Source organism: Esox lucius, chromosome 21, assembly GCF_011004845.1.
Source record: "Esox lucius isolate fEsoLuc1 chromosome 21, fEsoLuc1.pri, whole genome shotgun sequence".
Classification (NCBI taxonomy): Eukaryota; Metazoa; Chordata; class Actinopteri; order Esociformes; family Esocidae; genus Esox; species Esox lucius.
This window is the reverse complement of record NC_047589.1, coordinates 10,109,164-10,132,791: the sequence shown is the minus strand read 5'-3', so window position 1 is coordinate 10,132,791 and position 23,628 is coordinate 10,109,164. Positions and strand designations below refer to the sequence as shown.

At 43.0% G+C, this 23,628-nt stretch overlaps 1 protein-coding gene across 5 annotated transcripts in view; it reads right to left on the bottom strand.

Moving 5' to 3' along the window:
* Positions 1 to 23,628, bottom strand: part of myrip (myosin VIIA and Rab interacting protein) — a 129,898-nt gene that overhangs the window by 23,959 nt on the left and 82,311 nt on the right. For all 5 annotated transcript variants that reach the window (XM_010899470.5, XM_020042018.3, XM_020042019.3 and 2 more), the window contains one exon: positions 2,634 to 2,770. In XM_010899470.5, the coding sequence (XP_010897772.1) occupies positions 2,634 to 2,770 (137 nt within the window). The remainder of the gene's footprint in view (positions 1 to 2,633; positions 2,771 to 23,628) is intronic.

Sequence of the window (23,628 nt, the reverse complement as noted above, 5' to 3'; positions counted from 1 at the left end):
CTTGGCCATGACCCACCATGGATCCCTCTTTACAATCTGTAGTCTGATGTGACAGGAGGAGCTCATTCATAATGACGAGGAGGACCTTCTTAGAGAGAACGCATGCTCCGTCACACGCATACTGGAAAGCAAAATGAGGGGGTGACAAACACGTTCTTTTAGTAAAAGTTAACAGCCAGTCTTAACACATGAACACACTGACTCGCTCACATCACGACGCACACACCTGACTTTTCTCTTTTTATTAATTCAATCAGCCAGTCAAACTAACACCATCCAATCAGTCATTCAGCCAGTCAGTCTATCAGCCAGTGATCCGGTCAGTCATTCAGTCAGTCAGTCAGTCTATCAGCCAGTGATCCAGTCAATCAGTCAGGCAGTGATCCAGACAGTCAAACAGCCGGTGAGTCAGTCATTCAGCAGGTCAGTCAGTCAGCTAGTGATCCAGTCAGTCAGCCAGTGATCCAGTCAATCAGTCAGCCAGTGATCCAGTCAATCATTCAGCTAGTTATCCAGTCAGTTAATCAGCCGGTGAGTCTGTCATTCAGCAGGTCAGTCAGCTAGTGATCCAGTCAGTCAGCCAGTGATCCAGTCAGTCAGTCAGCCAGTGATCCAGTCAGTCAGTCATTCAGTCTATCAGCCAGTGATCCAGTCAGTCATTCAGCCGGTCAGTCAGTCATTCAGCCAGTGATCCAGTCAGTCAGTACCCAGTGATGCGGTAGTGTGGGTTAGTAGCCCCCAGGCTGTATAATCTGTTCAGCTCATCTGAAATGGGAGCCCAGCGGCAGCTAATCCTATTTCCTCCCTGTGTGATGTAAGAGTGACAGTGAGAGAAGTGGAGGGTTGAGAAGCGAGGGAAGCTGAGGATAGAGGATCAGAGGGGGCCAGCTGCAAGGACAGATTGGGAAGAGCCTTTTCCACTTTACAAGGACGTACGGCGGAGCTGATTGGACCTACAGCCCCCAGTCAGGGGAACACGGTAACCTGTCAAGCCACCAGCGTTGAAGCTTTGACACTCCTAATGCCAACAGTGACCGACCTGGCAAGACTGGTAACTGCTTTGAAAAATGGCAATGCTATTGATACTACCGCTAACAGTTGGCCATGTTGGATTGTTTTCACAATACCAGCCCTTCCCACATCAGCGGCAGTGGAGGTCAGGGTGGTGTCCCTCGGCTCATCCCTTTCACGGAGATGTGGACAGAGTATCCATTCTATTCTTTTGAAAATCCACTTTGGACTGAAACGAATGATGCAGAGCTGTTAGTTCTCGAAGATTAAAAACCCATAAAAGCCCTGCCGTAGAGGTTTGAGACCCAGATTGGGGTTTGGGACGGGGGGACGACGACGACGACACCATGGTACCCAGCTGAAGAGAGGATAAGGGCAGATGAAATGTTGTCTCCTCTGTTTCCGTGGCAGGAACTAATCAGTCGTAGGACAAAGTGGCCTGGGACGCTGAGGGGATTATCAGCCAGCAGGAGGAGCAGCCGTCGCTCCGTCCGGGCCCAGCAGGCGTGGCCAACCCCCACCCACCCCCCGCCCCCCCCGTTCCCATTAGGCTTTTACAGAGCGGCCAGCCTTAACACTGACCGTGTGCCTGCTAATATTACATGGGGATTACTGCGCTCAAACCTTGGGGATTACTACAGACTACTGTATCTCCAGGCCGTCCCGAGCCGGGCGATCCGGGTGATTGTGTACGAAAGAGAGATAATGTGTGTGTGGGAGGAGGGGGTGTGTGTAGAAATGAGAAAACAAGTGTGAAAGGTTTGCGTGTGTCTGTGTGTGTCGGTTTGGTTGCAATCCAGGTGGCGTGGGCTGTGAGTGAGGGAGGTTTCGTGTCTGCATTATTTGGATTTTCAAATGCTTTTGCTCTGGTAACAAGTATTTTTGCAGGCACCGACCTTGAAGCTGAAACCTTTAACAACCATGCTGCTCCGTATGTGGGACAATATGTCGGTGCCACTTGCTAGCTTGAAAAATACATATTGGCTAGCAGTTGCAGTTTGAAGGCAAACTAACACTGAAAAACCATCAAGCATTTGAACAAAATGTAAATAGCCCAGAAACAAACATTTCTTCTTACTTACACATTATCTTGTGCAAAAAAAGCCTTACATCGATCACTTTCCAGGTGGACCATATTGCTCAGTCTGGGGCTGAAAACAGTGTGTCATTGCATAAAGTTAAGGGATTAGACCAGTTAAAGTAAACAACAATACTTACAAAATAAACTGATGAAGAAAAACCGATGACAAGCGGACGACACATGCCGTAGGCTCAAGTGACACACAGCTCGTTCACCCTTTTTCTTACGATCCATTAAAAGCACTTCCCTAATGTGTGCCAGAGTAAATGGGACGCAAGTCCCTTTTTAGTTGAGTTACGGACTGAGCTCCGTTAGCACCACTTAATCTTCATAGCCTGCGCGTGTGTAAAGCGGTTACTGAGACACGACCGTACACAATAGAGCGCCCGTCATAAACCCGGCTGTGCCGCTGCATGTCACGCTCTGCATCCAAAATGTATTTCACTCGTACATATTCAGGGCAATTAAAATCAGTCTCAGTCTCAGCGGTGGTCTGAAACAAACCAACCCCCCCCCAGGGCCTATTCGGGATGCATTGTACCTGGTAGGTCTGAGATGCCGCCTCTCTCCACGATGTGTTTCCTGTAGAGCGTCTTCAGTACCTTGGCACTGCCGAACCTCTTGAAGCGGCTCTTCACGTTGTTATAGTACCATTCCAGAGACTGGGTTCTCAATATCCTGGAAAGGAGGAGAGAGTCAGACGGTGGGTCAAATCAAACAACACCGATTAAAGGGGATGGAAAAACGGCATAAAAGAACTTTGAATTGTCCAACTTTGGCACGGCGTCTGGAAACTCATTAAAAAGCTCTGTGTTTAATTTGATGTCTTTCGTAAGACTGTGACAGGGAGATAGCAACGGTTCATCTCTGCCAGGCGACGCTCGGAGCCCGATTCATAGGAAAACCCTTTCCCTTGTGAACTGAAGAGCTCAGAGAGAGACAGAGCTGGAGTCTGTCATTTTCACGGTCCATTTGCTGAATCTCAAATAAACCCCATGTTCCCTACTTTGAGCACTACGTTAGACCAGGGCCAATGGGAAAATCCATAGGTCCCCAGTCCCAATATAAAAAATAGAACCCGATTTGTGACGCGGATCATGTTAATTACTGAGCTGTGTGCAGAGTAAAGTCAACCAGTCAACAATCCCATTCACATTGCCTTTCTAATCCTTCTATGGGAAAACTCGTGTGGTTAATCTGATGATCCGTTGAAGTGTGTGCGTCGGTGTTGTGTATTGACTGTGAATATTGTGTCTTCAGTTTCATTTTTCAAAATGCTGCGGTTGAAGCAGTACATTGTCGTCTATACTGTTAAGATTAACCTTCAAGTTCTAGCAAAAAAATTCCATCCACCCTACCCTGTTCAGTAGTGTACACCTTGAGGTGAATGTAATGTAGTCTGTCGGACATGTTGTTAATGTTCATGAGAGGACAGACTTGACAAGCCAACCTGGTAGCTACTGAGGTTAAATAGCTGGGATCCTCAACAGCACAAAATAACTAATATTGTCTGATCGGAAGCTGTTCATGATGTGTTTTCTAACATGCTCTATAAGCCAGTTTGTGTTGTTAGGTAGGATGCTAATTTTGGATGCGGAATGCCCCTTCGTTTGCTGAATTGAACAAGCTTTTGAAGCTCCGTAAATACCAGCCTCTCGAAACCATGCTTAAATGGCCCGTGTTACAAATGCAAGTTGGTAGCGGTGCTATTTGGCCACGTGCTTTTAGACTAGAGCAAAACAACTGGCTGTGTGGAGGACGAAAGGCTTGCCGTTCCATGAAACGTGTCTGTTAAAAACCTTTACAACGTTTCAATGTCATTGACCAACAGATATTTTTGTGGATCCAAATGTGCGTGTGAGATTAGACGCCACATCTTTCCCCCCATGGCTTAGCGTGGTTCTGGACCTAGTGTGTTTGAAGAGCCGTAGCTGCTTTTCAAGACCAGACTGCTTTGGGCTGTGTTGCATAAGCAGTCATTTATTTTAGACTGTGTTCTGATTCCCAAAAACACGAGGAAAGCGCTCGCCTTGCGCCAGTGTTGCATCGGATTGCGTGAATCTCTGCCAAATTCGTGTTTAATCTCTCCCAGAACTCTGCCCGGCCCACTTCTTTGACATCACTGCCACACAGAAACCCTTGTCATGTGATATTCATGTAAACAGCATGCGTGTGCAGACAACCACACCCATACACTTGCACATAAACACTTGACACACTTGTATGCAAACCCTTTTTGCACACAACAAAGCTGCGCGAATAAGTCTTCTTGTCATCCTATATCGGTTGCCCTTTATGGCTCGGATGAAAGTGAGAGAAAGAGAATGTAGAGTGTAAGAGTATGTGAGTGGGGGGAGGGGGCGACTCTCTGTGCCAGCTTGAGACCAAATTTAGAGATGGCGAAAATGGCCTTGTTGTTAACAGAGGATCCTGAGTGCCCCTGAAGGCCCCTTGAATCTCATTCTTCCATCCCTTTTTTCATTCTCTTGCGATTCATTATTCTCCTCTCTATCATCTGGCCCACCATACTCGCCCAGGCTCCTTAATTCACAGCCCACAGTCATGCAGGTAATGGCTGCCGAGAGCCAATGAGAAGGAAAGCCCAAATTAAATGGGTCAGGGTTGGTTGTCCATCTTAGGCTGCCAGCTGCCCACAGCTGCTGTACGGTCAAAAAAAGAAAGAAAACCGAGGCACAACAGAATCAACAGACCAGATCGCCTTTTGAGGTAAAAAAAAATATATACTATACATACAATTAAAATAAAGTACAGAAATCAACATTTGCCTGTAAAAATACATTTGGAGTGACACAACACATAAGGCCCAATGAAGTGTTTGCGCATTGTTAGTGCTATGTAATGTCACCATGACATGCCTACAAGGCAAGCATGATTGGATTTTCTATTGGAAATGCACTTTCAGTGGTTTCATACTCAACAAACTTTGCTAAATAAGCCCAGGGTTCACACAGAGGGTGGTGTAACTGGCCAATACCTTTCATGTTTGGAGGGTTATAAATCAAATATGGATGCCATGCCTCATAGCACTCCAGCAACTCCTTCAGGCGGCTTGGGAGCCTGTGAGCTAAATCGAGGTAGGAAAGCACAGTGTGTTCCTTCCGCCACACAATGACTTGCAAGAACAACCAGAAGGGTTTTCCAAGTGCTTCTGAAGACTCAAACCTCAACATCCACTGTCCCAAATCCACTGGCAGTTGCTACAATGAAGCAGAGCCTTAATCACGATTTGGATATAACAAAAGTGATTAGAAATCATACGAATAATAAAAACTAAAGGTTTCTGTGACAGGGGAGACACATTTGATTAAGTGAAAATGTTAATTTATTCACCAAAACTTCTTTTTAATATGTAGTTTTTCCCAAGCAGTGTAGATTTTTTTTTCATCTGTTTTAGTACATGAGAATGTACTGAGAGAGCTGATGTCTCTAAGGATGTGTTAGATACTTCAGCAATACCCACTTTATACCAACCTCTTCATACCAAGTTATGTGAAGGTTAATAAACACTCTGGGTGGGTTGCACCAACATGGATTAACTTAACTGTGTAAGATCAAAGATTATCTCTATCTTGTTGCACCAAATTTAGAAAGTATATTTAATATAATCTAGATTCACTTTAAGCTTGCAGCACCGTAAGCCTTTTTAAAAATGTAACTTACATAGAAGAGTCATCTTAAACTGCCACTTGACTTAACATATGAGGTGGAGAGAGCAAAATGATATACAATGAACAAAATTATAAATGCAATTTAGTTTTTGCCCCCATTTATCATGAGCTGAACTCAAAGATCTAAGACTTTCTCTATGTACACAAAAGGCCTATTTCTCTCAAATACTGTTCACAAATCTGTCTAAATCTGTGTTAGTGAGCACTTCTCCTCTGCCGAGATAATCCATTCACCTCACAGGTGTGGCATATCAAGATACTGATTAGAAAGCATGATTATTGCACAGGTGCGCCTTAGGCTGGCCACAATAAAAGGCCACTTTATAATGTGCAGTTTCCCTGTATTGGGGGGTCCGGGGGGCCTGAAAACAAGTCAGTATCTGGTGTGACCACCATTTTCTTCATGCAGTGCGACCCATCTCCTTCGCATAGAGTTGATCAGGTTGTTGATTGTGGCCTGGGGAATGTTGGTCCACTCCTCTTCAATGGCTGTGCGAAGTTGCTGGATATTGGCAGGACCTGGAACACGCTGTTGTACATGCCGATCAAGAGCATCCCAAACATGCTCAATGGGTGACATGTCCGGTGAGTATGCTGGCCATGCAAGAACTGGGATTTCAGCTTCCAGGAATTATGTACAGATCCTTGCAAAATGAGGCCGTGCATTATCATGCTGCAACATGAGGTGATGGTCGTGGATGAATGGCACAACAATGGGCCTCAGGATCTCATCACAGTATCTCTGTGCATTCAAAATGCCATCAATAAAATGCACCTGTGATCGTTGTCCATAACACACGACTGCCCATACCATAACCCCACTGCCACCATGGGCCACTCGATCCCCAACGTTGAAATCAGGAAATTGCTCACCCACACGACGCCACCTGCCCTGTACAGTGAAAACCGGGATTAATCCGTGAAGAGACGACGAGCATGCAGATAAGCTTCCCTGAGACGGTTTCTGACAGTTTGTGCAGAAATTCTTTGGTTATGCAAACCGATTGTGGCAGCAGGTGTCCGGGTGGCTGGTCTCAGACGATCTTGGAGGTGAAGATGCTGGATGTGGAGGTCCTGGGCTGGTGTGGTTACACGTGGTCTGCGGTTGTGAGGCCTGTTGGATGTACTGCCAAATTCTCTGAAATGCCTTTGGAGACGGCTTATGGTAGAGAAACGAACATTCAGTTCACGGGCAACAGCTCTGGTGGACATTGCTGCAGTCAGCATGCCAATTGCACACCTCCCTCAAAACTTGCAACATCTGTGGCATTGTGCTGTAAGATGGAACTGCACATTTTAGAGTGGCCTTTTATTGTGGCCAGCCCAAGGCACACCTGTGCAATAATCATACTGTCTAATCAGCATCTTGATATGCCACACCTGTGAGGTGGATGGATTATCTTGGCAAAGGAGAAGTGCTCACTAACACAGATTTGTGAACAATATTTGAGAGAAATATGTCCACAAGTGTACATTGAGAAAGTCTTAGATCTTTGAGTTCAGCTCATGATAAATGGGGGCAAAAACAAAAGTGTTGCGTTTATAATTTTGTTCAGTGTAGTTCCTCATAGCACAATACAAGAAAGTTTAAAACTTGTTCGAGTTCTATAAAAATGGCAGAATTAGAATTTAAATACTGCTTCTCAAAGGACTCTGGAAGGTTGGACCAAGCACTATGATGGCAGTGATGGGAATACAGCTATAAAGCCAATACTACAGCTCCGGGAGGCCTTATGGTTCAACACAACTAGATGCTTCCACATGGTGGATGGGGTCATATCTGGACTCTACAAGTTAACTCACAGCAGAATTGTAGACAGACTGTAATGCGCTCTTGCCGATGTAAAGGTCTACACTACATTTCATCTTAGAGCAGAAACTGCAGCTGTTTTTTTTTTAGAAAGGCTCGACAGGAGGGCTTGATATCCAGGTGTTCTAGGGTCAATAGACAGTGCTCTCATTCATATCCCCAAACGTGGTGGTAAAAACTGAGAAATGTTCATCACCAGGAAAAGTTAATACTCTATCAATGTCCAGGGGGTCTGTGACAGAAATTGTTATTTTACCAACATTTTAGCTAAAAGGCCAGGATGGGTCGGTCGTTAGACTTTGGCATTGCCGTGTAGAACGCTTATTTCACCATCCATGCTGTGGGTGATCACACAGGAGTCTTTAATGGGCAAGTGTTTCACTCCCTTATTTGGGATAGTATACTATGAAGTGAAGTAAGAGCAATATATTATTTAACAGAAAATCTAAGGAAATATTTCCAGGTTATTCAGAATGATTTGTTCACATTAGATTACTAGTTAGATTCAAGCCAACAAGTGGCAGTGAAAGTCATTCTCCCACAGACACCAGACACAGGGGCAGCTGTATTTTTTTTTGGTCACAACTGTGTGATATTTTGAGAAGGGTCTGAATGCCCCTTTGCATCGTTTCCACTGGCGTTTTACCCTAAGTCCAAAATGTGTTCCGATTCCATTGACATGGCCCGGTGCCAGTCAGCTAGTAGGCCGTGGCCGAGTAGCTCAGCTCTCACTTTAGGACTTAGGGCCCGGACTTTAGGATTTAGGGTGGAGCTTGCGGGTTTGAAGTGTTGAGCCAACATTTGTATAAATCATCTGTTACCGGAGTAACGCACCAGTGGAAATGTGGCATAAATGTCCTTTAGGAGACCCTGGACAATGGGTGTTTCCTGACTGTCAAGGAATGCCCATTAGTTGTCTCAAAATTGGACTTGAAGAATCCTCTGATTTGATTGCCCAAAGTATCAGAGGTCCCGGAGATAAACGTAAATGCTCAAAGACTGTGTAGTCTATGTAATACAAGGCAAGAGTGATACGTTAGTGGTGTTTGAATACCACGATTATTTAATTATTTATATGAATAGCTGAACGCTAGTAAGTCACTTTCTCATTGAGAAAGGTTAATGTATTTGTGAATGTCCTTTTCAACTGGAAAAAGCTGCCAGCTGCAGTCACTAAGGAAAGTTGGGAACCATGTTGATTGCACAATGACATGTACACTGTGTTGGCTCCACAGGGCACAGGAAGGATTGACACTTTTCATGTAATCTGCCAGTCCTGCCAATATAGATACTTGTACACACACACACACACACACACACACACACACACACACACATTTCCATAACACACTAGACAGTCATCAAAAAGTTCTATATGAATGCATCTGGCAGTCCATTGACCATTCTGCTATTACTCAAAGTCACACATCTTTCCCAAACACACAGCTCTGGAACCCAATAGAACAGGACCAGTGTGTAGACGAAGACACTGTCATCATTAAGTCCATTGGTTTAGTTTTTTCTCATACACTACATGGGGTTGACAGTTACTATAATAAGTCTTCATTGATGAGACAATTACTACAATCAGGTCTTAATGGTAGTGTGGCCAGACGAAAGCCACTCCTCAGTAAGAAGCACATGAAAGCCCTCTTGGATTTAGCACAAAGGCACCTTAAAGGACTCTCAGACCATGAGTAAAAGAAATATCTGGTCTGATGAAAGCAAGAATCAACTCTTTGGCCTGAATGCCAAGCCTCACCTCTGAAGAAAATCTGGTACCTCTTATCACTGGGCCAACACCATTGCAATTTTGAAGTATGGTGGTGGCAGCAAAATGCTGTGGGTGTGTTTTTCAGCGATATGGACTGGGAGACTAGTCAGAATTGAGGGAAAGATGACACAGGTGGGCTCCCGTTTCAACACAATTGCCTAAAAAGTTTGTTTTTCAGCTTTATCTGCTTTATTCATGAGGTAAACTGGGCAGAGCAAAGCATTGAAGTCTGCACATTGAATCATATTAATTTATGATTAGCTGCCCTGTGGCTATTCTCAACCAGGTGCAAATAGATTTTTTAATTGTTTTAATTGATTCTGGTTCACATGCAAACTGCAAAGAGGCCCCCTGTACCATATGTTAAGTTACGAGTACTGTTACAGCCCTATCAGGTGTGTTTTAGGAAACTCTGACATAGTCTGACATTATGGAGTATGACAGTATGTTTCTGACACATTGCCCACAGGCTTTCTGAAGGTAAAGGATATGCAAGGTGGAAGAAAACAGTCTGGCTTTCACTAATTTAATCTTCATTGCAACTCTCACAGCAGTAAAAAAAACTAAAACTATGTAGCCTTGCTGAGAGGACTTCATTTTAGATTTCTTAGAACTGTGCTTGAAGTTCTACTCTTGAATAACATTAAATGTGCCATTTGGCTCAATATTATATGTTATTATATTATATTATATGCAACATTTTCTGGGATCCAACTACACCTGGTTTTTAAATGACATAAACGGGGAGAAATTGCCATCGTCTCTGGCTTGTATTACTGGTGTGTTTGAGTTCACATATTACTATGCAACATGGTGATATGCCCTCTTTCATGATATCTGTCTTTCATTATTGTCCTGCATGACGTTAACTTGGGAAAACCATCAAATCAGGTTAAACGTTTGTGTTATTTTCAGCGTTCATTTGCCATTGTTTGTCTGGTTGGGATTATGTTTTCCCTGACGTTCACACAGCAATCAATGCACATTGATATCAATTAGACCAGACTAACATTTTAATTTAGAGTACAACTGTGGATAGCAATGTCCTGAAAACCGATGTACTTCAAAGTAACAGCCAATGAGCAGCCCAGCCCTAGCCAGGGAAAACCCCCAGACTATATTGTATGTTTTGGGAGATTGGGCAATATACAATGTTACTTGTTACTAGGAATGCATTAAGTCTTTAGCCTGGGAAAACCAAAGAAGTTCATTTGAGGGCCTGTTAAAATTGTATTTAGTAAATTGTTTTCTTTTTCTTTGACAACTGTGACCCTGGTTGTATATTGAACAACAGGAAACAACCCGGTGGGTTGCAGTCACACCACATCCATCACGTCCGCATTGGAACTGAGTGATTTGGCAGATACAACCTGAACCAATCTCCGCCCCGTTACTGAAACCTTTGTGAATGTGTAATTGTTGATTAAACTGAAGGTTGAGACCTCATTTGTCCCATCATTCTGTGTGATGGACTAACCAGCCGTGCGCTACTAGACCCACTTGCTTGCATATTTCGGTCCTGCATCAATGGACTCCGCCCTCCACTGGCTCTGACTGTCACTCAGGGTACGCTGTGAGACAGATGGTGCAGGACTCCAGTTCACGCCCAACATCGGCTCCTCCTCTTTAAAAGTCTACTCACATGCCAGGCAACACTGTAGTAAAATTCTGAAGTAAAGTCAGTACACTAACCCTCCTTAATGAATATACAACTAACTTACAACTGAACGCTGAGACATACACATTTCATCTACGGCTTTATCGGACCTTGGGTGAACTGTAAATTATCCAAATTCCACAAATCCTGGATTTATATCCCTTTAAGTCAGTACAATAACCCCATAAATCTATGGTAAATGACAACTGTCCACTAAGCCTTTAAACACAAGGAAATTAAGTCAGTGCGCTAAGCTAATCCCTTCAAATGAAGTACACTAACCTTTTTAAATAAGAAACTGAAGTCAGTACGCTAAGCTAATGCCCCTAATTGAAGATGCCTAACCCTTCCAAATGAAGTTGGCTTTAGAGTTTTCAGAAGCGCTGTAGTACTTTTGAGTGAAATGTTAGGATTTATCAACCATGACATCACGCCTTGTGGGTTAATTCGATATGAGGAAGAATCCAAAGCGAGGATTTGGGGAAAGCAGAGTAGTTAAGGGAGAAGAGGTTTTGTCTGCGGTGCATTGCTGCAGTACAGTGGTTTTGTTAGAATCAATGTTCCGTAATTAGGTTAGGAGATTCCAGAATATTCTGGCTTCCATGAATAGGGAAGCAGGATTTCTTGGTGCAGAACCTGCCTGCACCCCCCCTCCACAACCCCGCCTTGTAGCTTGGGAGTGAACAAGCCTCCCTCACCCCTTCTCTCTAGCTGTCTCTCTCTCCCAACTCCGATCAATTTGCACATGTAAATGCAATCGAAATAAAATATGTATGTGAAGTGCAGGAAAGAAGGCCCTCTGTGGCTGTGCCAAGCTCCAGCTTATTCCGGCAAAATGAACTATTACCATAATTGTCTTTCTAAGGTTTCTAATGAATCGACATGGTCTCTGCCGAGGGTGTGGAGCAGCAAGACGGGAGGCAAGGGGTTGGCGGTGGGTAAAAGCTCTGCTTCTATAACATCAAAGATCAAACAGAATCACTTGTCTGTTCCAAATAAAAAATAGATGGTGGTGTGTTTTATGTTTAGTTTAGGGGTTCTGAGGTTTGAGGAGAACACAGAGTGGATGACATCTTAATGAGTTTCAAGGCTTGGAATCTGACCCTTTCAATTGCCACAGAGACATGTAAAGAATGTTTTCCGAAAGTCACGGAAGGTTCAAACGATTTGTCACAGTTTTTGCTGAAAAGCAAGATAAAACAAAAACAGGCAAGCCTGGTTCAGCCGGCCCACGATTAGTAGGAATGAACGTTGTTGCCCTGGTTGGATTTGATCCGAGGCGTCCTGTGACAGGCTGGGTCTTTAACAACTACGCTATTTTAACAGTGGCTGTTGTTGCACGTGATACGCGTGTAGAGATGTGGTGTCTGTTTACTTCCTGCATTGCCAAACCAATAAGTCGAAACTCCACGGACCTTGAAACTAGTTCCCTACATTAGTTAACATCCAAACCATCAACAGGTATTACAGGATCCCCACACTACATTCAACATGTTAAATTAGAAAGAGATTGAATAGCTCGGGAGATCAGGATGGTTGTACGAGGCTAGTGGGAACCACACTTCATGTTCAAATAAGAATTTCAAAAACCTACGCAGACACTCAGACTCATCTGACTCTTGGTTGTAAATGGAATTCAATAAAAATGATTCAGTTTCCAGCAACACGCATTTGTCCAGAAATCAAATGAATAATATACAAACCAGCTTGGAAAGTGCCTATCACAAAAGTGTAAAATGGGTATTATATATGGTAACACTATTTTCACAAAAAATTAAACAAAACAGAGGTTATGTAAATGTTTGATTTATATTAAGTCTTATGTAATGTTGTTTGTCTCCAATCACCAGAGGTCATCTATGAGACTGGAACAACAGTGATTAATATTCATAAAGGTAAGCACTGAGAAATAGGGAAAACATTATTATCCCAGAAAAAACAGGAAGATGCAATCCCAGCCCCTATTGTCAAGCCCGCTCTTTTTATGTGTGTGTTTTTTTGTGTGTGTATGTTTGTGTCCATACAAGAACCGTATCCCACTGCAAATCCCCAAAAGTCCTTACAGGAATAATTACACAAGCACAAGTGTGTGTGTGTGTGTGTGAGAAAAAGTGCACATACTCTTCCTGCATCGCCGCTCGCTGTCGGGATGATAATAACATCGACATTGACAGACAATCGATAGCTTAAGGAAAGGAAAGCGAGGTAAGGAGAAGCGGACCGTTTGCTTTTAAGGGTCCTAACATTTAGGAATGCATTTAAAGACATTGTGGCTTCCAGCAATGGTACTGTAGGACTCCTGGATAAACCTTGTACACCATGAGAAACCGTAGAGCACCACGCTTCCCAAATGACATCCTATTCTCTTCATCTTGCACTGCCTTTGACCAGGGCCCATCGGGTTGGTTGAGCACTCTGTAGGAAATAGTGTATCATTTCATGCGCAAACGTAATCCCCAGAATGACCATCGGAGCCAGACAGGGGATCAATGTGTCATCCTTTCCCTGGGAAAGGGATACTATCGTGGGCTACGACAGGCAGTGGAGTGACCCGGCGGGTAAAAAGGCAAACACTTGTGACATCCTTAAATCCAGCGAGCGTGTTTAGTGCAGAACCTCAACAGGACAGGAGAGGCTGACGAGGGCGAGCAGACTGTGACAACACTAAGCTACTATTTCTGCTGACCTCTGACCTGTGCATGTTTGTCTACTTTAGGGGCCTGTGTGTGTATAAGTAAATGCACATTCACACAGGTACAAACATGCACAAACGCGCACACACACCGGCCAGGTTAATGGGATCCAGGGGGTTCTGTCTTACTCATTTAGCTCACTCAAAAACTCTTAATATAGGAGCTGCACATTAGTGACTGCCTAGGCCCTGCTGGGCAATTCACCAAAACTCAGCTTGTCTCTCCCTCCAACGTTCTCCTCCATCCCCTCCTTATCCACCCCAAAGCACTGCATTAGGCGATGGCAGCAGCTGTGAGACGGCAGGTCCTCCTCCCCAATGGCCCCACAGACTGTGCACACTTCCTTGTATGGAGCGCAGGTCAGAAGTAGGGCACTACGGAGTGAACGGGTCACCATTTGGGATTCCTCCCAGAACAGACTGTCCATATTTGGCCCGATCCGTTATTTAGGACCAGGCGCGTCAACTTAAATAAGAGGGGAAATCGGATTTAGGATAAGGGGGAGATGGCGAAAGGGGAATAGAGAAAGACAAAATCCTCTTTCGGATCACAATTGGTCTTGGAAGGTCGCACAGAGTTGATGTTGATTGAGAGAGCGCGCTCTGTATTTCTCGGGGGTGCGACAGCACACCGTCCAAAACATCAAGGAGGGGACAGACGATAGCCGCGCGCTCCGCTTGCCTTGTCTGGAGTCACGCCATCTAATGAGCGCCGTGCGGCAGCAGGGTCACACGGACGGGTGCGAGGGTGAACAAATCCACAGCCACTACTGACGCATTATTGAGCCAGGAAATGACCTCGCCAATAATACAACCGCTAATCCTACTGGAACTTTGGAGATCATGTTCTCAAGAAATCATTTCATCCTTGCCAGTGAGATTAACATGTGGAGAAATGTTTCTTTTGTGGAAAAACATGCGGCCGCTGGTTTTGCTCTGGTTAAAAAACTGACACCTTCTCATAACAGGCTCTGACCTTTCAGGCTGCATTTCCACTTGGAGGCAGAAATATGCTGATCTGCTAGAAAATAGCTATCCTCTTACCGAAAACAAACACCTTAGCCGGAAAATGTTAACCGGCTGGAAATTAAACGATTTGACATTACATAACTGGCGGGCGGAACAGGCTACTTTCGGAATCCTTAGGAGAGAAAACTGTGCCTTGTGGAAATTATATAAATCAATTTCGCATGTTATATTTAGTCACTGAGAAATGACCATAAGGAAAATCCGATGGCAAGCCCAATGCTTTGAAGCGGTGTCTTCTGTAGGATGTAGCACCAACCACCCATCTAGTCACTAAAATGTCACCTTCAGACAGGGCACAAAAGAAGCAAGTGTAGATACCATTGAAACAAAATGTCACCTTCAGTAAGAGCTAGGCGAACACCATTGTCATTCGCTTGGAAAGAAGAGAGGCACAGGGTGAGAGAGAATTAAAGAGACAGAGGGGGGAGAGGGAGAAGGAGACAATGAGGCTGTCCATTTCAGAGATGGTATTCTGTTCCACAGACTGAGGTCATGGGGACAATATCACACCCCGAGCCGCATTGGGCGTTTTCTCCTCGGTCTCCTATTTATAGAGGCCTATCTACAGTGCCACCATTATCCCCAGTGTGTCTGGGTAATCCATGTGGATCGATTTTCAAATGGAGAGGAAGAGAGAGTGAGGGAGTGGATAAACCACACCAGCTGCAGCTAGCTTTCTTTCATCTCCGGGGCAGAGGTTCCTTCAAGTGCTCCATTCCGCGTTTCTTTCTCGCCCTTTGAAGGATAGTCTTTGCCTGCTAAGAACACCAGACATTCAGTCGTCCTGGGCCAATGGTGTTTCTCCTTCGAATGGGAATATCCGGGGGAGTTTGTGAAGCATGCCTGGCTCAGAGAGGCGGCCTATGAAGGGCGTGTTTTGCCAGCCAAACTCTTGTGAACTCTGAGATGTGGCCCAGAGTGCATATCTTTTGCCAAAATAGTAACGGACTCACACCAGTCACCTTATGGCCACATTCTCAGGTCCCTTGACATCACCTTAAGCTGTCTAGTCATGATCGCAGGCATTACCCCTCATCCTGTCCAAATTAAGAAACCGATTACTGTCCCTTCCAGCCACTCAAAAAGGGGGAACTAGAGTGTTGAGGTTTCTCTCTCGTACATTTTTCTCTTTATTTCCCTTTGCAAACCAGCTTGTTTGGCAATGGAACACATCTTGGTGAATATCCGCTTCATATTCTATGGGAGGGATTTGCAATAATAAAGCCCTGTCAACAAAACCAGGTTCTCTGGAGTGCTGTATAATACAGCTGCAGAATATGAATAGGGAATTATCTGCAGTAGATGAAAATGTAATAGAAAAGATACAAACCTAAATATCATATATACAGTACCAATGAAAAGTTTGGACAAAACTAATCATTCAAGGGGTATTTCATCAGTTTTACAGTACAGTTTTATAGTCCAGTCAGTCTGCCTGGCTTGAAAGCAGTCATTCACACAGAGACCTACAGTATCTATTCAGTCGGTCTGCCTGGCTTGACAACAGTCATTCACAGAGATCTACAGTATCTAATCAGCCGGTCTGCTACGCCCGTGTCTTGCCAAGTTGTCCGGAAAAGCTGCAAAAGGCGGGCAAGGGATTAGTGTGTGTTTGTGCAAATGAGTCTGTCTCTGGTCGCGAGGGTAAAGTGTGTTCTGGCAGTTCCTGCATGCTCAGACACATCTCCATATCAGAGTTTATGCTAAACATCTTTTTTGACGGCCCATTATTGCCGTTATACTGGCCATATAGAACAGTGACTGGACATATGTTCAAAATAGCCATATACTAGCCTAGATTTAAACAGTAATAAAACACAAACACTATGATCCAACAAATGTTTTTTTATTTAAATAGGTTGGCAGAAAGATATCTTCACAATCTTTGTGAACTGAGCAAATAGACTACAACTAGGGTGGACACAAATGTTACACAATTGACTGATCAAAATCATTTGAGCCAGATCACAAATATTCTTATATACAACAATCTTTTTGCACAATATTTTGTTTCCAATCTGAATAAGGGATTTTGAGGCCCATGTTAGAAACGTCTCAACAAATACCATGCAAATTATGTTCGTTTCCATGGGATGAGTTATAGGTGCAGATCATTTACTGAAATTCATTTGCTTCAAAATTTCAGTATGTTTTGCAATGCCCATAATGTAAATTTCACATTATATTATTTAATATACAAATGCGTTTTAGTCACTTATTTGTCACATCAACTCTGATCGACCAAAGGGAAAAGTAGAATTTTGTCATTTCCAACCATATTTCATAATTAGATAATGCACATTCAAATGTGTGGATATAAATATGTTATCCCATTGCATAAATGTTGAAAAACGTTTCGCTACGTAATAGGGCTGCACGATCAATCGAATTATAATCGGAATTGCGATATTGACATGATTCAGTTTAGTAGCACATCATGTAGGCTATGATCTACATTTTTTAGTGAGATTATCTACGCAGTTTACACCCATGTTTGAAAATCGCAACTGTAATTGCAATATTTGTCAAAGAACTCAGTACCAAACACTCAGTAATGTCAGAGGCTCGCTGTTTTCTTGGCAACAGATTATATAAGTCACACAATAATAGGCTATTGAATATGCTATTAATCTTTTTATTTATTAATGTGACATATTTCCCACCTGAAATCTTTTGGAATATTTTCCCAAACGTTGATATTTTCCTTTGCAAAAAGCTGGCATTTGGCATTTATAACTATGTCCGGATTTCTCTCTCTTTCTTTTTTGTCTCGGTCTACCTCTCCCTCCCCTTCATGTGGCCCATGTGGCTGGATGTCTTAGCGGACTGTGCCACCTCAGTGTCACATAAGTAACAGATGGAGGGACAGCCCTCCATGAGCCCGAATGGAGAAGTCGCCCACTCAAATTGTCACTGAGTCAGGATTGGCTGGATAACACACAAATCCTGGCTGAGACCAGAGTGCTCAAGGACAACTGAGATTGGAGTTACAGTGCCTATGGAAACATGATCTATAGCGAACTGTTAATCAAACTGCTTATCCGGAAATCACAATAAATAACTGTAAATTAATGTAAAGAATACAATACAGTCACACACCTTCACCACATATGCTCACAACTTAGCTTATAGCATACGGTACATAAAGGTGTACCAACTTTAGTTTGTCCCTATTGTGTGTAGTCTCTATTGGTTGTCTACTACCAGCACTTACACAAAGTAACATCTCGGATACTGTATGTGGAAATGTACTTTCCAAATAAAGATGATTCTGAAAGTCAAACCCTCCGGGAACAATTTTCATAGTAAATAATTTGTATTTAGCTGTAATTACTGCAAAAGTTCCTTCCAACAAGTATTCATTTAGGGGGCAGAGCCATCCAATTTGATGTCAGTTATTTCATTTTTAAGTTATAATTAATTTCACACAGAAAATACGATACTTTGATTTAAATGGATGAAAACACGAAGCACTGACACGACAATATGCAACAAGCTCGCTCTGTTGTGTTAGCCGCTAACATCTGCTAACGTTAGCTTCCACTTGGAGACGGCATTGCCAGTAAAGTACTTCCAGATCCATTTCCTGTGGATGCATTTCAAGAAGAAAGCTGTAAACATGGATTTTAATCCAGTTACAAAGAATGACATTAACTAAACGTTGGGTTAAAATAAAAAGGAGGACAACTGCAATGGAGGGAGATATGGAGAATAGTTTGTGTGTGTGGGAATGGATTGGCTCTACTCTGAATTTGGACTGCCTGAAAAATGAAGAAATTAGTCAACAATCTTTTAAAGGTTCTCTTTCTAGACACAATACCTGCTAAACAACCTTTACAAATGGAGCGACGAAGCAGTTGGCACGTTCCATGTGACTGTAAAGTCAAAATGTAGAAAAAGTCAAGTCAACTGCAGAGTCCAATGAAAACAACTTTTCTAACTAAACTAATACACTGCATACGCAATACGGCATAGGTGCCGAATGTCACCCAATTATAACCACAGTTAGATAGACTCAACATATTGACCTGCAGTATGCATGAGCCTCAAGGACAGTGCTATGATATACAAATATAGAATAGGGCAATGGTATAACACCATGGAAAAGGACTATAGTATAAGGCATTTCTTAATGACTTTGTCTTGATTGTGTAATCCACCCAAAACTCACCTTTCTGAAATACAAATTGTAAAATGTACACCTTTCGGTATTTCATAATTATAAGATAGCAACCAATATAAAATTTGTTGAAGAATTCAGCTGAGAGCCATATTGACTAAAGAACCCACAATGCAATGCTCTCTATGGCAGGCTAGGTTTATTTTTACCACAGTGGCTAACTAGTTAAAAAATATATCTACACAATCATACTAAAGTCATTTTCAGCATGTGAAATAGTCAGTTGTAAAAGTTCTTAAACTGTACTACTGTGTTTCTACCTCAAATCTGAATTTATTCAGTAGCTATTGCAAGTGCGATGTGATTTTCTGAAAGCAGGGTAGGGTTGCCAGATACAGCAGATATATATTTTTTTAAGTAGCCCAAATACACCACTTACAAATTAAATCACAGTGGAAAAAAAGTTACTTTGCCCATTAATAAAACAGAGTTTAACCAAATTTATAAGAGTTTCATGATTTGTGTTTCTGGGGTGTAAATTACCTCTTTAATTAATTATATTGCAATTATATAAACACTGTTTGGGTTTGGAAACATGCCATACCAAAGATTAGAAGCCTGACATAGCCAAATGTGATAACTCACCTCAGCTGATTGCTTGACACTACAGGGCTATCAGTTGGGATGAAAGGATGGTAGAAAGACACAACGTTGAATTACAGCGAGAAGTGTGATTTAACATGGAGGCAAGGGAAAGCCTCCTGTCGCTAACCACTGACTGACCCTGTGGGCTTCACAGTGAATAAAACATGAGCAGCTGGATGAGAAGCATAATGAACTGAATTTGACTTGTAAAAGAGGACATCCCTGGAAAAAAACTTGGACAAAATTACAAAACCTTTCCAGTCAGGCAGTCTTCACGGATAACACTGTTTACCGATAGGGCCTTAAAACTGACTGGGCGCCAGCAACAGAAAGTTGCACAGGACTAACTGGACATTGCAGTGTGAAACATGTTGGTGTGAAACTGTGGAGCCATGATGGACTTTAGTAGCTTGAAGACATACAGGTGATATACAGGTGCAGTCAATTTATTTGACCGAGCTATTGCCAAATGAAGGGAAAACTGCTGTGGGACTGAAAATGTAAAGTATTTTTGCGCTTTCGTATATGGCTATAGTAATTTTAAGCTTTAGATAGATGGAGTAAACTATAGGATACTCCCATCAATAATTGTATGCCATGAATTGAAATACCCCAAAATAGTTTAGAAAATATCCTTCATTCAAAATGCTTGGAGCCTAGCACAACGTAATCAATCCAACTGCATGGCTTATTCAGTCCACCTCTGCAGGCTAACTGAAACATGTGTGTGCGTTTGTGTGTTAGGGCCGTGGGCTACAAACTTGGAAGAGTCTTAATGCAATCCTAATAAGGGCACCACATCAAACACCTCAGTCCAGCTATCACAGCACAGCCAGCGGAGGTTAGATACACTGCAAATGATCAATTCACAATCAAATCTGTGGGTAGAAGCTATGGTGCACCCCCCACTCCCAACCCCCCCCCCCCCTCCCTCCCCCCCACACACACACACACACACACACACACTAATAAGCATGTTTCTTTTGGTGTGAATCATTGCTTCGTCCTTGGTGGAAATCCCGATTGGCCACTGACCGTGATCTTGCGTAAATCATACAACACAAGCAGAGTCCTGCCAGAGGCCACTACTATAACTGCCACCGAGACACACCCTGCACGCACGCATGGCGACACACTCAGCTATGCTATGAACATTCCTCTCATCCTGCCTCCAGTTTCCTTCCAACAAAGCATCTTTCCTCAGGATCTTGAGTGTGTGCGAAAACACACACTGCACTCCGCCACACAATGCTAAAACGCTGACCACACACTGATCAATGTTCTCATCTTTTATTACCTCCAGCAAAGTGGCTCCAATCTCATCAGCTAACCGGAGAGATAACATCCGACGGTCTTAAACACACACAAGTACACGTGAGGGTCCCGCAGAGATGCTCAACCACATTCAAACAAGGCAAGGAGAGAGACGACCGCTTTAAAGAACTGAACAATTACAGTCTTCCCACTGAGCAAAGGATGTCAAAAAGATATTGAAAAGAGGTCGGCCTGGTTGAAAAAAGGTTGGTCTGGTTGAAAAGACGTCGTGCAAATTTTTTGGCTCTTTGGGTTAAACGAAAAAGCTGTGACAGGTACAGTGAGGGCAATTTTTTTTTTTATCCCCTGCTGATTTTGTATGTTTGCCCATTGACAAAGAAATTATCTATAATTTTAATGGTACGTTTATTTGAACAGTGAGAGACAGAATAACAACAAAAAAATCCAGAAAAACACATGTCAAAAATGTTATTAATTGATTTGCATTTTAATGAGTGAAAGATTTCATGACTCCCATATGTCTTTTATACAGAAAACGAGCTGAGAAAAAAACATGAATTAAGGTGTCTCAGAACTTTACACACAGTGCAGACAGTGGGATATCGGCATTAGCATATTGAGGTAATTGTTAGGCATGCACAATGCCTCAATTTTCATGAAAAAAAACTAACAAGCAAAAGACAATGCACTCTGCATTTCTCTGAAATGTCCACTACCGTTCAATAGTTGAGTCACTAAGAAATGTCCTTGTTTTTGAAAGAAAAGCAAATTTGTGTCCCTTAAAATAACAACAAATTTATCAGAAATACAGTGTAGACATTGTTAAAGTTGTAAATGACTATTGTAGCTGGAAACGGCTGATTTTTTACGGAATATCTACACAGGCATACAGGCCCAGTATCAGCAACCGTTGAGTTTGATAAATCAAGTTCATGACTTGATAAATGATAATTAGAAAACCCTTTTGCGATTATGTGAGTTTTGCTGAACTCTTGTGCTGATTAAAGAAGCAATAAATCTGCCCTTCTTTAGACTCAGTATCTTCAGGATAAGCTGAAGTGGGTTGTGGGTTCGACAGGCACAAAATGGCCAGAAACAAATAACTTTCATCAGGAAACTGGTCAGTCTATTCTTGTTGAGAAATGAAGGCTATCCCATGTAAGAAATTGCCAAGAAACTGAAGAACTCATACGGCGATGTGTAGTAATCCCTTCACAGAACAAACTGTCTCTAACCAGAACATAAGGAGGAAAGAGAGGCCCTGGTGCACAACTGAGCAAGAGGATGAATAAATTAGTGTCTAGTATGAGAAACAGATGCCTCACAGGTCCTCAACTTGCAGCTTCATAATAGTACCTGCAAAACACCAGTCTTAACATCAACAGTGAAGAGGCATCTTCGGGATATTGAGTTGCAAAGAAAATGCCATAACTCCTTTTCTTTGCAGCATCCTGGAGTCGCCTCTTCACTGTTGTCAGTGAGAGTGGTGTTTTGTAATACTATTTAATGACGCTGCCAGCTGAGGATCTGTGAGGCATCTGTTTCTCAAACTAAACACTCTAGCCTTTCATTCAAAAACAAGGACAAATTCTAAGCGACCCCAACCTTGTATGAGTGCATAGGAATGTGAATGAAAGAGGTGTGTCTGACAAGTGCCACACAAGTGCACAAGCATGCCGCTCATCTTAGAAATACCATCTAGAGGTTTTTAGCCCAATTGAATCCAGTGAAAAAGTTGAACTTGCGAAACAGTGAAAATGGACATGGGGACTCCCTGTACCCGAGTTCAGCCTGGAGACTGTATGTTAACGGCGCTACTCAAATATTCATCCGCTGCAGTTTGGTGATGGCATTTGTGCAATTATGGGAATGTTTGCATTGGAAGGAGCTCAAATCCTGCCTCACTGTCTTGCTCCCTCTCCTCCTCATAAAAGGATTTCTTTCTTTACACTTCTATACTGATCTCTCCCCCTCCTCTATCCCTCCTTTCTCTTCGTAGCTCTCTATCTTCAAAGGGCCTCTCGGGGCAGGGTGGGGTGGGGGGCGAGGAGGGAACGCGTGCTGAATGTGAAGGCAGAGGTGTCAATATCTCATTTCGGGTTGTGCACTGGCGAGCACGAAGTGGCAACGCATCACATGGAAACGTATTGCCTTGAGGGAGAGTGGAGCATGAGCCACAGAGGGGAAAGAAAGGCAGCGAGTGAGAGACAATAAAAGTGCGAGAACGTGAGATATTTCTAACCTAGTGGAGCCTCTGGAATCCCTCCCTGCATGGTATTTCACAGAGGTCATAGAGACTGAGTGAATGAGTGAGAAGTAGCAGCGGTAAAGTCACTGCCTCACAGGGGGATGTGACATTGCAAGACCAGGGTTTGTGTCAGCTGTGCTTCAGAAGACACGTACCTCAACATCGACTGTACCATGTTCTCTGGGAGCTGCTGCAATGATGCAGGGCATGCATCACAAATTGGTTATCCCAAAATAAAGGCAAATGTAAACAACTAACTGAAAGAAAGAAAAGTAATTAGAGAGGAGAATGAGGGCAAGAGTATGAGGGAGAGTGAAGAGGGGGAGGGAGAAAGATAGAAGGAAAGAGAAAGGAGAGGGAAAGTGATACGATAGAGGAATAAAACAACAGTGAAAGAGAGATTAGAGACTAAGAAGAAGAGTGGAGAGAGAAAAGAAGAGAGAAATACAACAACAAAAAAGAGAAGGATGAGGGAAAGGAGAGAGAAGGAAAAGGAGGAGAAAGGGGAAGTGAAAGAAAAAAGGAAAGAGAACAAATGAGAGAAGGAAAAAGATAGAAAGACAGAAGGAGAGAAAGAAGAGAGAGAAATAGAGGGCT